General features: G+C 39.0%; 1 protein-coding gene across 1 annotated transcript in view; it reads right to left on the bottom strand.

The window, feature by feature from the left end:
- Nucleotides 1-3,942: 3,942 nt before the first annotated feature.
- Nucleotides 3,943-16,928, bottom strand: part of LOC145405824 (uncharacterized) — a 629,196-nt gene continuing 616,210 nt past the window's right edge. The window contains exons 6-10 of the mRNA XM_080277062.1: nt 16,371-16,472; nt 15,707-15,895; nt 13,796-13,912; nt 11,850-12,000; nt 3,943-7,626 (exon numbers count right to left, since the gene is read on the bottom strand). Coding sequence (XP_080133188.1) covers nt 6,951-7,626; nt 11,850-12,000; nt 13,796-13,912; nt 15,707-15,895; nt 16,371-16,472 — 1,235 coding nt within the window. The 3' untranslated portion in view covers nt 3,943-6,950. The remainder of the gene's footprint in view (nt 7,627-11,849; nt 12,001-13,795; nt 13,913-15,706; nt 15,896-16,370; nt 16,473-16,928) is intronic.

Here is a 16,928-nt window from a genome sequence, read left to right on the forward strand (position 1 = left end):
TATAAGATTAATTTCGATAGAAAACATGGAAAGGCCAAGCCTGTCTGGTAAAGAATTAATGGAAATTGAAAAGGAAGACCAATCATCCTGTGTGTCTTAGTTCTTCCTGGCAAAAAGTTACAACAAAAAATCGATCTTCAAATTTATGTTCGTTACTCCCACCCCTAGATCCGTAACGTTCTACGGTAGCAACTCTTATGTATACTAAGCCTTGTTCTCTTGTATGTTTTATGGCTTTCTAATACAAGCACGGACTGAACAGCAACATGAAAAGGCCTAATAAGTCGATAAATGAAAATACAAACCGCTAAGAAAGAGGTGCAAAGGTTTATCACAAGGAGGCTAGCTTCCTTCGCTTATCCTTACCTCATCACAGTGTACAAGAAGCCACCGCTAACACATCAGATTGTCCTTCGGGTTCTCAGCGGTGCACATAATACGCTAAATGAGGCAGAAACCAACCGCTGTAACGAAAATAACCCAATTTTTTACCACACGACAGACCACAACAAACATCAAACGCGGACCACGCACGCAAACAACACATCCCGCATGAAGGACGGTTATATTGCTACCGTAAACTCTCAAGTAACAATTCGTATTGCTGGAACAGTCAAATATTTGTTAACTACATATTATGAACTACCGATACTCATAAATAAACACAGACAGCTGAATACTGTAATTTCAGTTTGTGTGAGATGAGTCCACATACCACTTCATAACACGAACATAAGACCCGTACTCCATTACATCCACTAAAATAGATCAGATAAAAACGTCTACATACACTTCTCACCCTACAATTCGAGTTTCCCATATCTAGTCAGGTATTTGTGCCTTCTCCTTGTCCACGAGTAAAAAGCACTTACTAGATGGGGGGAGACGTAGGGGCACTTGAACTCCAGTGGCGGGAAGTGGTGTTCCTTGGACCAAAGGTCCTGAACCATTCAGCACCCGTAAAAACGTAGCTTAAACATAAACAGCATATTACATCAACCCACCTACGTCAAGCATGTGCAAGCCAGCCTCAACAATTACCAATATTTTACCTAAATACATGTCTACGGTATTATATGTGATAGAATCAGAATCATTAAGGAAATCTGAGATCAATTTAGACAAGGCTTGGAGTGATCAAGAGTTAAAGCTTAATCATAAAGCCAAAATTATGTACAATAAGATCATTAGTTCTGCCGCCGCCACCACATATTCAGCTGAAAGTTCGTAGCTGGATGTACAGGCCTAGCTGGGCCTCTTCCAGAAGATGTGACACTGTGATAATTCTGGTCAGTTCTACTGCACACAGGTTTTGTGTGTTGCTCTCTAGTTCACTAATGATTTTCACTCCTCCAAGGTTCACGGTACCCTTTTCCTATTACTTTGTTTCAGAATCTCGTACGATTTCAACAATGCTCCTGCCTTTTAAAAGGCATTAATAATAAATTAAGGTTATATTGTTTGAGGTCCTGAAAGATGATGCTATGTTCTATGTTTTTGACCTTTTGAGTCTTAACCACCCCTCTGCCTGAAGTTTTACACCTCTTCCTCTCTGGAATGGATGATCCTCCTTTGGTTCTGTCAGATGAGCAAGTTCTTCTCCTTCATATTTCTGAACCATTTTTGTTTTAACTGGTGTTTGCCTTACTCGACCATTCAGCGGTCTTGTGGTGGGCTGCCAGTCTGAAAAAGACTCAAGTGTATGTCCCCCAGTCTTTTCTCACAAAGCAATATTAGCTTTCTGACTGGTGAAACTTTACTTGTGAGTACTGAGGCTAATGAGAAGCCCGTGGCTTGGCTAGTTTATCCAGACATTTAAGGGGAAAGTGACCAGCTGCTGGCCCAGGAACAGCATGACGTAAGAAGTAAACCTTAACTAGCCCCTCAGATTAAAACCCTTATGGGCCACATCCACTTGGAGTGACTTAAGAACGTAGACAACCAGGCATCCATTTGTTGGTTATATGGTTTGATGGCGTCCTGAAATCCTCAGTCAACTGTAATATTTGAATTTTAGGTGCCTGCACTGATCATTTAATTCAATTACAAATCTTAATTGCCCCATATGGAGCATAGGGCCTTTAGCTTGGCTACTTGTTCAATATTAAAAACCTTACAATATGCATCATCCCAGCCTCTATTCCCACACAAAGATGGTGTATGGTAGGGTCCAGAAAGTATGAGCAAAACACAAGAGGTAAATTACAGCATGCCTGATGACATCAGCCCCAGTCACTTATTCATTCACCTTTTAGGCCTTGAGACCAATGAGAGAGTCAGTCCATAAAATATTTCATAGTTTTTTATTTTGCCTACTGAGTGATGTCACGTTATATGAATTTTATATTTTTAAATCATGTTTTTATATGATTTACATAAACTCTCATTACATAAACTCTCAATTATCTGTTGTAATTCAGCCAAGCCCTATGTTAAATAAAGTGAAATGCTGGATATTGCATAGTACCCCCCATTGGCTCAACATTAAGCGTTGAGCCAGATCTTGTGTTACCATCTGTCTCGACCCTCCATCCTAAAAGCTTTCCCATGAGTACATGATGAAAACTAAGCAGAAAATACAATAAAAATAATGATACAGTAGTGTAATACAGTAATACAGCGCCAGTTGCTTACATTAACAAACCGGTTGATACACCACAATGATGGATATTGCACTGAACCGCTGGTTACATCCCGTTTCAGTGCCGGATGTTGCATTAATACAGCCAAGCCAGCAGTGATGGATACTGCGACAGAGGATAACTTATAGTTTATTATATTTTAAATCATGAATTTAATAACCTCATTCTTCAATGAAGCTTTCAAGTTGGCTGCATTAACTATCATTTATATCTTCATATATAGCTAAATATGAAATGATCAAACTTTAAAATCATCAAGCAGTTGCACATAAGTACTATATTCCATTTTGAAAGCATTCTTTTATTTGCACACAAACTGGAGCAATCAAAATAAAATAGCATGCTACAAATTTGTCCGAGAAAGAGCCTACTGCAAACAAATCATTTATATTACTAACATCTGATATACCCTCTCTGCCCCATCAGGAGCATAGGGGCTTGGAGTCAGGCCACTTACTCCTAACATTTAAGCTGCTAGTGACTAGATGCAAGCCCATGAGTGAGATTATGCAAACAAAAACAACCACCCCTCTGATTTAATACCTTATATGCCACATCTGGTTGGAACACCATAACCAATTAGACTACAAAGTATTAACTTGGTTATATGATTAATAACTATCTACAAGTATCTATCTATACCCAGACGTCATAATCCCGTAAGGGGTGGCCATTTGACTTTGAGTTAGTTGTTTTATGGGGAAGGACATTAACCTTCTGCCAACCCACTTGCTGACATGTAGGAACACAGATGAGCTGGTTATATGGTTACCACCCAGCATCATAAATGGTTTCCTGGCTTAAAAGAAACCATTAGGCTTATCATTCAATGTAAAGTCACCTGAAAAGGAAAGAAGAAGAATAAAAAGTGACAAGAAAGATAGGAGAAACAGGAGAGGAGGGCAGACATCGAATAAAAAAATGATAAAGGTGAAGGAAAAAGTAGGTAGCACTACATCAAGTGAGTGGATGATGGTTGCCACCACCAACCACTAAAATTTAATAACTAATGCAATAAATGGTTTCCTGGTTTAAACAAACTTATCAGACTTGTTACTCAGTCGCCTGAAGTTAGCAGTACATCGTATGAATGAATACTAGGAGCCTCCACTTACACCATTAATAACAATGCAGTTGCATCAAATTAAATAATATCGGTCACTGTTCTTTATGGGTAAACATATGCTTCATTATTACAAAATTTTTATAATTCAAAATGTAGTACAACATAAATATATCACATAAGCTTAAAAATACAATATGTGTATTATACTATGCAGCAATATGTACAAGTGGACTAAGGAAGTTAAGCAATAGAATAAATGACTCATAGTATGGCCAAGGGACATATGATATTGATATACAGTATATATATGTTGTATATATGTATGGGCTATGATCAAGCTTAACCCCGGCCAAATAAGCTGGACCAAATAATGACAGCTAATAATGCAAGCATGTATAGCTGAGTAACAAAATGATATCCACTATTGTATCATACTGTACATAGCTACAGTATACACACATATACTGCATATATGTACAGAATACATTTACAAAAGAACTCCCTTAGCTGTCTATGCAAAAATATTATATGGACTAGTGAATGTTTACCATTCAGTGATTATAACCACATATTGTAAAGGCATTTATTGTTTCTTGAAGAATGCTGCTTGAATAATAATAATAATAATAATAATAATAATAATAATGAACAAGAAATATGACATTGCTAACGAAATGCATCAATATTTTCTTGAAATGTTTTAAAATTGCATTAATATTTACTGAAGATAAAACACGAGGAAAGAACGTTAGATATAATATTACTTAGTGTTATTAGAGTGCAGCCTTACGAGCCTGGTAAATTTTATCACGCTACAGGTCTGATGCAATTTGCCTTTGAATTACTTATACCAGTACTGAAGATGCTCTTTAACTAGGAAGACTATCTTTGACTTAATCACCTCTTAATACAACCAATGAGTACTTGAACCAATCTTCCCTAGTACCTACATTCCCTCACTAACATTCAAGGGATAAATAAGTTTGCCTAACACTTGAATAAGTCAAAATGAATACAGTATATTCAAATTAAATGGAAGAGCTACTTTAAAGAGAATTACAATTCTTATCTTTTGAAACAAGTTGCAGGTCCTAGACTGGACAAACACAAAATTTTGTAAAACTGTTCTCCTCTGACAAAGATATGCAGATTTCAAGCAATGAGAAATCAACACTGAGTAATGACATGGCATTATAACAGATACATAAGAAGTTCCATCTACATTATGTTTCTGTAAATTTTTATTTTGACCACCACCACTGGTTACACTTTCATGTCAGTTCAACATTATATTCACTGATATTCAGAGCTTGCAAGACCAATACAGATCACAATGGCCACTCTCACTGTTAGCTGGACAAATGAGGGCATGGGAAAGAATTTCAGACATTACATACTCCACTACACATATTCAACCCAAGCTGGAATGCATACTCCAGTAGCTATGACAAATGACTACTCAAAATAAGTTTGAAAATAACTTTTGCAGATTTTAATCAGTAAACAGTATCCTCAAGCTAGCTAAAAACAATGACAGGTTGTACAAGTATATATCATGTGTCATCTCCCATTCCTCTTGAGAGATTTGGAATAATACAAAGAATATCATAACAACAAAATCAAGAAAATTCACTGCAGTCCTACGTATAGAATGTCAATTTTGGTTATTAGTGTGATTATACAGTACCTTACAGTCTGCACTGGTACTATAAACATAAGCCAACAAAGCTGATGACATGAACTAAAACTTGTATTCAATGAATATACTGAAGCATAGCACATAAAAATGCGAACTGACATTTTATCATAAGCAGATATAACTCTAGCTGCCACTATAATTATTCAATAAAATGTATATCATCCACTTGATGGATACATAAGAGAGCATGGGAAAATAATACACTGGGCTTCTTTATCAAAACCTCCATGCAACAACTGTATGATACTGAATATGAACTAACCAAAATATAATAAAATATTTATTAATTCATGGCTATTTTGTAATTCCCAGGAGCCTAACTTGAGAGTACTGCACACTGTCTGTAATAGGAAGGCACAGCATCCTCCACCCAGGCCAAATCAAAGCAATCCTAGTGTGGCCGGAGATTTTCGAGCAATTTATTGTTTGCAGGGTAGCATCATTTCACTGGGGTCAAACCCTGCACCAGAATACTTGTCAGTATTCACCATAATTGACCCCAAAAACATTTTCTGTCTGCCTAAATTATTAAGCCATGCTCTTGTTCTACTACATTATGCTTTCAAATGTAAAAATCTCAGTAACATGAGCTCCTATATCTTTCACTAACAAAACCATGGTGTATCTCATGATAAACTGACTATAGATTTACTGTGCACACATTTAAAAAATAAATAAATAAAAAAAGAACTGGTAATTTACTGCAGTGAAGAGTCCATAACATCTATAGTATTCACCATCTTTACAGTTACAGACACTCCTCATATGTATACTAACCACAGGCAGGAGCCAAACATAAAAAAAAAAAATAATAATAATAATAACACAAGGCATTAGAAGGTAACTGAAAAAGATCAGTTCTTTCCTTGTTTCAAAATTCTGCGTTGGTCAAAGAACAAAGCAATAATTTAACATAATAATCATACAAAATGAACCAACCACGATGCAAGAGCACTGGTGCTATGCCTGCTCTCTCTTTACTCAGTTTTCCACGGCCATTGTTGAAACTGAAATACCATATGAGAAACTAACAAATTCCTCTGGAAAGCTGTCTTGGGCAGACAAATGTATAAGGATCTATTATATGTTTTCTCTGATTCTGCTGGAAAACACTGATAAATTGCCCAAGATCTCAGAACAGTTAAATGATAAGTACAGTTTCATACAGACTAGATAACATTATAAGGTCCTAACAAGGACAAAATATACATACAATCTTTGGTATTTCTCAACTAGATATACAAAAAGGACTCTCCTCTCACAACATTAATATATCAACATTGTGATGTAATATATTTCTTCATCTTGTAACACTGATATACTAAAATAGCTGCTGACTTTGACTTTTTCAATATACTGTACATTAATTTTTACCTTTTATAAAATTGTCATTACAAACTGGTTGCACATTCTCACACACACACACGCAAAACGCACAGACACAGCACTGTATTAGTTATTCAAGTCTTGTTAATCTATATAATTTACCCCACTTTCCAGACAGCAAATTAGCCATCTACTGCCTGTGGGGAGAACAGACGCTTTAGCTCCAAGAGGCTCCTCTAGTACCCTGCTTGTCCATATTGCTTTCTGTGCCACTATCACTCTCCCCACCACCTACTGGCTCTCTAGTCCTGCCCATGACCAAGGCTGCAGCACGAGTGGAGGGAGACAGTTTGAAATCTTCCCGTTCCTCCCTTGCAGATATCAGGAAGTCCTCTATCTTGGGCATGAACTGAGCTGTCCTTCTCCAGCTTCTATCTATAGCAGTAGTTATTTTCCTTCTGCTATGAGATGGCAAAGAAGCACCCTCAGAATTGTCCTGATCCTTAACCCCGGCTGCATCACTCTTTGAGCTCTCATCACTGGGTGGTGTTGCTCTCCTTGGGGTCCTGACTGTCGTGGTGGTGGGGTAGTGATCCTGAGCTGCCAGAGTGATGTACAGCACAGGAGACACACTTTTAATGCTACTCTGACTGGAGGCAGGTGTGGGAGATGAAGTTACATTCCCTTGCAACTTTATGGCCTCAGTTGTGCTCCCCATGTCTTCCTCCCAATGGCCGGTTTCTCTGGAGTATCCCACATTTGTGCTCAAGACAGGAGTTCCCGCTCCCGATGCGAGAGTGAAGAGAGTCCGATGGCAGTCCTGTTCATCACTGCCGGGCCCACACGCGTCCCCATCACCACAGAGCCTGGTAGCTGTGACGCATCGCCCACTCCTGCAAAGGAAAGTCAGAATGGGACAATTTTCATTAATTTAATCATACTGTACAATGTCAATAAACACATGGTGTTAGTCTTTCTTCAGTTTCCATAAATAATAACTGGAACAGTCACTCCACCAGAGTTTGGTATAATGCTCTTGTTCATTACCACTAATCTGGTACCTGTAGTATACAGTATATTCAGTATAAATTACCTCTAACAAACATGTAAAAATTAAATGACATGACCTGATCATGTTTTCTACAGTGTGCTACAGCACTGTCTTTAGATGAAGATTTAACTAATCTACTATTAGAAAGAAAAATGAATGGAAGATGTTTTGAGAACTACTTCTCCCGGTTATGAAGAAACTCTCCTTTCATGCAAAGGCTTCTCTTTCTCACACTGCTGACATGGTCAATGAAATAAGAGAATACATGTAGATCGGAAAGAACCAAATGAGAATGTCAAGATGGATGAGTAAGGTATCACTGAATGATAGAATTGAGGATTGTGAGCTATGAGAGATTTGACAAAGAAATTTGAGAAGTGATGCAAACCAGTAAGTAAAGATAGTCTAAACATGCTGAGAGGAAGGTAGATGGTGACTGGATGAGGAGGGTCACACTTATGTGCAAAGAAGAATGCCAAGCAGCAGACTGAGAAAACTTGGGATGGGGCCCTCCATGGGAACATTTAGATGTTTCAAAAGGGCAATGCCTCCAGAATGACATATGGAGAACTGCCATCAGATAAAAAAGACTTACACATACTGTACTAGGATGGTCCATGGTCTTTAAATGTAATGTAACGTATCTCACTAATAACCTGTCACCTGAAATAATCCTTTCTGAAAATATAATAAGACATGGGGTTGTGGCACTGGCTATACTAGCATGCAAGCAAACCCAAAAATAAAATGAACAAACAGAGTTCTTATGGAAGCTCAAAGTGCAATTGGGATGGTTGAGAAAAAAACAGGCATACAAAAATTTAAAATATATAAGGAAATAAAGTCAAATAGTAGAGATTAAAAGAAAAGAATAAGATGCATAATAACATCCAAAGTTCAGTTTGATGCTGTGACAGGTAAAATGGTTACTAAAAGAATATTCCGTAAATTAAATACATAAAGTATGCTTCATATACTTGTATCCTGTATAGTACTGAACAAAATTAATACATACTTAAAAACTTGGTTCTAAAGATTTAAAAGTCTGCATGCTCAATAATTCCTCACTAAATGTCTCTCTGTCTATCCTCTACCAATTTTACTCATACAAAGCAAACAGTGAAAATGATAATCATGAATTTACTGAAATTTTGTGATTTCCTGCAGCAGTGGCAGGCATGTACAAGCCAACCACTCTTGATACATACAAACACTCAGCACCATATGAAAAAAAAAAAATGAAAAAAAAAAAAAAAAAAAAAAACATCGGTTACTGCCAGAACACTTCACAAAATGCCTCCTGGGCTGAGGAGTTAAGAAGTCAAGATGCAACACTCCATGGATCCTCCCACATTCCAGGCTCTCCAGTTTTCCCATAAGAGTTATAAGGATTTGACTGCTGCCCTATTTTTTTTTTACTTCACGACAATTATCCTTGCCTTACAAGATGGAAGGGGTAATACAAAGCTAACACATGTATACTGTACACAAGTAACAGAAGAGGTATTGTAATACAATAACACCTGTACACTGTATACACAAGTGTTATGGATAAGCGGTGGTGGTGGCAGGGGCCAAGGGTTATTATGAGTGGATGAAGGGATTAAAAAAATTCTATTTTATGCAGTGATTCATTGAAAGAAGAAAGCTGTGTGGTGATGTCCTACTGAAATGCTTTGATTACTGAAGCCTGGTTGCAAAATACAGTGACATATTTGTGTCCACCAAAAGATCCATTTGAGATATGGCAACTTTAACATGAATTCATAAAGAAATCTTAGTTTTCTTCATGTTACTATCATCCATCCATCATTCATCTAACCCATTTTTGCCCCATCAGGAAAACAGGAGCCTGGAACCGAGCTTGTAAGTTCTAGCATTTAAGGCAAGGGTGGCCAGCCTCATTTCCCCCTCAGTGGTATTATGTAAGCAATAAACTCTAACCATCCCCCAGATGTAAACTATTACAGGCTCAATGTGGTTGGAACAGCTTAACCCACTAAACCAGCAGGTACAGTCACCGTCTTTCTGTTTATAGGACACCATTTGGCTTGTCACTCAGTATAATAACCTGAAAGCAGCACTCCATCAAGTGAGTGGAAGGTAGGAGCCCTCAAGTACCAAACCAGTTCAGCTTGGGAAGAAATTTTCAGCCTCAAAAAAATACAAACCATAATACTATTTCATAGTTATTATTATAACAGTAACTGTCTATTATAATAAACAATGAAGCAGTCCTTTTTCTCATCAACAACAACATGATGATGATGATAATTACACTGCAACACATCTGCTGTTAATAATGAAAATGTGGTAAGTGTTTTGTGGTAGGTGGAGGCGCTCACCACCCACTCACTCGATGTAGTGCTGTTCTTGGGTGTCTGACCTTTCCTCTCCATCCTTCTTTCCTTCCATTCTCCTCTGTCTTTCTTTCCTTCATTCTTTCCTTGTCCTTCTGCCTACGGGTGACTTTACACTTGCTCTTCTGTCTTTCATTCCTTCATTCTTTCCACTTCCTTCAGCCTGTGGGTGACTCTACACTGAGTGACATGCCAAATGGTTTCCTGTGCACCAGTGCACAGGAAACCATTTACTACGCTGGGTGGTAACCATATAACCAAATTTTGGTGGCTGGTGGTTTAGTGGGTAATTATTGCGCTCCAATCAGATTGAGCCAGTGAAGGTTTATATCCAAGGAGTGGTTGGGGTTGATTGCTCATGTAATGGCACTCAGGGATGAGTGAGGCTGGTTGCTCTCATCTTAAATGTCGGGACCAACTGCCTATGCTCCTCATGGGGCAATGTAGGATTGGATGATGGATGATGGATGAATGGCAAGTGTTACTGCTTTTCACTTTATTCTTTCATCTGAGAACTGTGGCACACCAATGGAGGGGAGGGGGGAACCCAATCAGATCTCTACCCCCTGCCCCCATTTGAAATGACAGATTATCATTTGTGTGCACACTCTGTGACAGTAGACTCCCCCCAAGAATGGGCCTGGTCCCACCTTGGCCTCCCATTTGTGGAAGCCTTGCTGAGAACTGTCAGAACATATGTCTCACTGCATTTCATTTTATACTCTCATTAAGAACATCTGTCAACCAAACTATTTCATTTTACAGTCACATATTTATGCTTTAAATATCAAAACATGACTGGGACACTGCAGAACATTATTCTGGCTAGCCAACAATTTTAGTCAGTTTTGGAACGCAATCCATTCTTCAAGGCAACTTCTATAGGATGGCTGGGACACTAAAGGATATCTGTCATTCTGCTCACTGCCAGAAAATCTTAGTCTGCTTAGGAAAGATGTCTGTGAAGGAGGGGTTACAACATCTCCATTAACCAGTTTGTAAGATGGACTTTCAATTCTATTATAACTATACCTGTTTTACTCTAACCTGGCCTAAAATTGCTATCTTTCCATCTTCATCTGAGCCATAACACTAGAATAAGATGCTGGTCATGAAGAAGTGCAATGGAAAGGATGTAAAGATGTTGTACTGTCATTGAGCTATATGAACTAATCTGCAAAAGGATGAAAAATTAGGACAGGTTAGGATAAAAGGACTGTGGTGCCAAACAGTTTTATTCAGCATAGGAAATGAATGAAGCAGTTAATGAGTAAAAATCTATTTCACATGTATAACCTCTACAGGGTGGCTGGGGAACTTTAGGAGAATCTGGCTACTGCAGTACCAATTGCTGTTCCTTGAATGGATGTGGAAAACACCCCAACCTAAATGGATAACCCCCAGCAATCTGGCGAGATATCTATTCATCTTAATTAAACTATTATCAAGCAATTTCTTTAACTTTGGGGGGATCTGTGTTAGTAAAGTGATTAATGATGGCTAACTCTACCTCCTCCAGTACGAAAAGTCTCTTCTAAACTGAATGAAACCATCTAAATAGAGATTAAAAGAAAAAAAAATGAAGTCATGGGGTTAACTACAACCAGTCGGTGATGACAATAGCTGTAAAGCACAATATATCTTTTAAGTTTACTGCAAATATAATCTAAACCTGCATAATCAGACACAGATGATATATACATACCTGCACCGATGTTCGTGGGGTTGGCAGCGTCCGGAGCACCCAAAGGGTTCATCGCTCCCGTCGGTACAGTCTGCCAGACCGTCGCAGAACTGGTGCTGGGGGATACACTGGCTGCTGCGGCAAGTAAACTGAGTGTCAGGGTGGGGGCACACTGTAAGACACACCGGGCCGGGCATCAGAGAACTGGCCAGAGAGCCGTTGTTTGGTGAAGCTGTTGCTTTGTTTAGGATAAGGTGGGTTGCACAGAGGTTGGTTGAGGTAGGAAGGGATGAAGGATAGAAATGGTGCTGAAGGGGATGGAGGATGATGGAAAAGGAATGGTAAGTACTAAGGTGAAGGATCTGGGGGGCTAGAAAGTAATGCTGAAGTAAGAGAGCAGGCCAACTATAAGACATTACTGAACAAAAGAAGTAACTGTCACTTTTCACAAACTGGCTATGCATCATACAATACTGTATGTGTATTGTAAATAAATGTTAAATTTCCCTCATACATATATGAATATTATGTATACAATCTTCATAAATACAGTAAAATTGTTAGCTGGCCTTTTATTTCAACTTCACCATTACTGCATGAAGATGTTAGTACAGTACATAACAAACATAAAAATGAACATATATTAGCCGTGCAGAAAAGTAACACATGTAAAACCATTCACAATAATGACAGTAACCACAAGGAAGTAAAATTCACTCTATAAAATAATCACAGTTGCTACCAAAGAGTAACAGATGTGAATCTTACCGGTACCTGCTGCTGCTGAGTCAGGGCACGACAGCAACCCCAACCGTGCATGCAAAAAGAAAGAAAAGAAGGGAAAAACTTCATGCAGGATCAGTAGGAAAAGTCATGCATGACATGGTTGCTTGTAGTAAAATGAAACTTAAAATCACACCATGCATTAAAAAAATGCTAAATCAATCTCTCTTTGTTAACATTGAATAGTGTCATTGTAGTTTGTATTATTCAAATAAAATCATGCATTACAATTAAGACAAGGACTTCACATTGCTAATAACTGTTTATGTACAAATGTGAACATAAAACTACAATTTTACTTATTTAAGGTTAGGAATCTGGAATGATTAGCTACAATGAAAACAAAGAGGAAGGTTTCAAGGTGGGGTCTGGGAGATAAGGAAGGTTGGGAGGATTATTATTTAGGATAGGAAGAACAGCGAATCTCTCTGCTCCTGCAGTCTGGGCTCCGAGTGTGTCTTGGGGTTGATGCATTAACACTAGTCCAAACTTTTGTATTACAATGTTTGTACTGAAGATATTTGAATTGCAATCAATGGCAAGAGGTCTTCTAATGCAACTAATAATAAGAGTGTGCTGCACTAAGTTTGACAGATTTCACAATACTGTACAGTATATGGTATTGTACTGAGGCTGGAAAGCTACAGTGCATGAGTGAGGTATTCTGTAACTTAGTGAGAGTGATTGCAGAGTACTGAGAAGCATCTGTAATACTGAAGACAATTCTATAACTCTGATCTACATAGCAGTGATATGCAAACTGTTCAGATTTGTCTTTCTGGTCCAATGGTTCAATAACTACAACAACCTTGAACATGTACAGTTAAATGGAAATATATTCAGTGAAATATCTAATACATACTGCACTGTACTGTGCTTTAAAGTCATAGCTAAACTCTTGAAACCAATTAAGCTATGAACTGCCAGTAGACCAGTGCTATTTAACTTTTACAGATTGAGTGCAGTGTCATAAACTAAATCCCATTTCAAACAACCTACACCTGACTTAAGCAACTCATGACACCTCATACAAGTTTATGACATAATGAAATGCAATTGAAGCCAGCAAACCTTCACACAAACACCTCAAAAGTAATCACATGATTCAGATGTGACAACTGTAATATTACTCTCATAACTAAGTGCAAAGTAACTTCATGAACGAAGATCCACATTACACTCACAGTTGGTGCAGTTGGCCTCATCTGAACCATCCCAGCAATCCATTTTGCCATCACATTTGGATGTAACTGGCAAACATGACGTATTATTGCCACACTGGAACTTGCCTGGACCACACCCTGAGGGATAATGCAACAGGTTAAAATTGGTCTTTGGCAGTGTGAATTAATGTTCTCCTGTTTGTACAGGATATATTCATATCCATGAAGAAAAGTATGCTACTTTATAATGTGCTATTTAAGAACAGGTTGTTATTAAAATTCCATAACTAATATAATTAAATTGCTATCAACATCAATATCATCCTGTTTTCCACTAATACCTAAACTGGAATAAACTGAGAATTGGGAGCAAGAAAGTACAATAGTAATAGACATTGTCGACACAGTACTCAGTGAAATAGGCCATACATCTATTCACTGACCATTCAGCCCATGTCCACCTCAAGCACCAAATGATCCACATAAAACTATCTATCTATCTATCTATCTATAGCCCGACGCCCTAATCCCGCAAAGGGTGGCCGCAGACAAAACGCCTCCAAGTCACTCTGTCACCCACCATTTGACTCCCCTCCCCCCAACTCACCCCCCCCTCCCTCATATACCTCTCAACTCCATCCCTCCACCTCATCCTCGGTCTACCCCTCCCTCTCCCTCCCTCCACCTCACCTACATACACCCTCTTAGTCAGTCTTTCATTCTCCATTCTCTCCACATGTCCAAACCACCTCAGTGTATTTCTCCTAATCTTTTCAACCACATCCACATCTACCCCACAACGTTCCTTCACTTCTTCATTTGTCAACCTGTCCCTCCACGTCACTGCACATGCTCCTCTCAAGTAACTCATTTCCACTGCTCTCACTCTTGACTTGTTCCCCTCTTGCAATGTCCACGCCTCGCTTCCATACGTCAGGGTAGGGATCACAATACCATCATGCAGTGACTTCTTAACTTCCATACTCACCTCCCTATTTCTCATCATTGCTTTCAGTGTACCAACAACCTTTCTTCCCTGCTGTACCCTTTCACGTACTTCATCCCCCAAAGTTCCATCCTTACTCATCACACTACCCAAGTACTTGAATGCACTCACATTCTCCATATCCTCACCATCCAACCTCACTGCACACTCTGTGACTTCATTCCTCTCAAACACCATAACTTTACTTTTGTTTACATTAACTTTCAGCTTCCTCCTCCTACACACTATCCCAAATTCATTCACCAAACCTTGCAACTCCCATTCATCTTCACTCAACAATACTGTATCATCAGCAAACAGCAACAGCGGAAGCTTCCAAATCTCACCCTCATTCATTAGGGCCACCCCCACATCCACTGCCCTACCTTGTACCTCCTTTACAACCCCATCCATATATATATTAAACAGCCATGGAGACATTACACACCCCTGTTTCAGTCCCACATTGAGATCAAAGAACTCACTCAGCTCCCCATCCACTCGCACCGTAGCCCTAGCTCCCTCGTACATACTCTTCACAGCACATAAAACTATATTGTATAATGTCCACGGGGGAAAAAAAAAAAAAAATCTGTTGACTGCAAAGAAAAAAACAGGACCCAACCCTTGTCATGTAATCCCAACACATGCCTGTGTTATCTTTTGTCACTTCTTATGCTTCCTAAAGTTAAATACTTACATTAAACACACACTCATATTATCAATCCACGTTCCTCTTATCCCTTCATGCCTCCTCCTACTTTCAGATTCCATCATGTACAATATACCTTGTTCACCATCTTATTTATACCCATTCTCTCTAAGCACACTTTTCCACCTCTTGGTTGATTGACTTCCTTACTCAACTCTTTTGTGAGTATCTATTTCTTATCCTAATCCAACCTAATAACTATTAAAAAATACTGTGTTCCTACTCGGTGACTCACTACAGTGCAGCTCATCACTCTGGTCATAACAGTTCATATGTCCATCGCAGCGCTTGATGAGAGGGATACAGAGGCCATCAGCACAACGCCACTCATCCACAAGACAGAGTGAGGCACTGTGGCACTGGAAGGCTCGTGAACCCAATGCTTGGCACACTTCAGAGTCAATGGCACACAAGCCTCCACATCCTGCAACAGAGAGAAAAGTTAGAAGAACATGAGAATACTCCAGTGCCCTTTTATTATCTACAGTACGAAGTTTAGTTATCTATGCTTAATGTACAGGTATGACTCTCAGGTAAAGCATTTCTGTTACAAATAAAGAACTGCAGTGCCACCCACGCTAAGAATGTGGTAGCATAAAAATACCTTAAGCAACATACACATTTAAAATATAAATACTGCAGTGACACTTTGGATAAGACTGATACCATGCGAATAGCCTAAAGCAATGGACACATTTAAAATATAATTCTAACAACCACTAGATAATTATATCCATTCAGACAAAAAAACTGGCAGGTTATAAGTTAAACTCTTTTTAACAATGTTTCAATTAACACTTTCCTCACATTGGATGCATTTTGGATTTTATTCAGCTTCAAATGCAAGTCAAACAGAAGAAGCTGAAAGACAGAGTAGCTATCAACTTGTAAACACACACCTGTTCTGTCTGCTGGGTCTCTAGCTGTGCGGCAGGTTGGGTACTCATCCCCTTGCAGACCTACACACACTTCCCCAGGCAGGCATGAGTCACACAATCGCACTGTAAAAGCACAGAGGGTTAATCACTACTGTTAGCATACTGGCAGACATCAAATGGAATGAGGAAAGTTATAATTGATGTTTAACCCAAGGCATCCGGATGTCATGTATAGATGGCTGCCTGGAGACATCCAGGTAACATGTATACATGATCTAGTGTTTCGTGGCATTGTTTGAATATTTTGTGGGCAATTACCACCACAGGAAAACACTGGCAACCCTCCTGCACACATCCCAGTCATGCTCCAGTTACCTGCCTAACTCTATCATGGGCAGACCTATGCAAAAAGTTTTCCCTGTGTCCAGTGAGATGTCAGCCAGCCTGCCTCAAGGTCGCTGCCATAGTGACTGCACTCCCCTGCTCACACCACCACACACTCACACCACACTTCTCTATGCCTCCACAGAAATAGTGCATGTTGTTAACTGTGGTATTCTGAAAGTGTTTTTTTATTGT

The sequence above is a fragment of the Coenobita brevimanus genome, chromosome 68 (genome assembly GCF_032717465.1).
Source record: "Coenobita brevimanus isolate Jiangsu-jjx chromosome 68, ASM3271746v2, whole genome shotgun sequence".
NCBI classification, from domain to species: domain Eukaryota; kingdom Metazoa; phylum Arthropoda; class Malacostraca; order Decapoda; family Coenobitidae; genus Coenobita; species Coenobita brevimanus.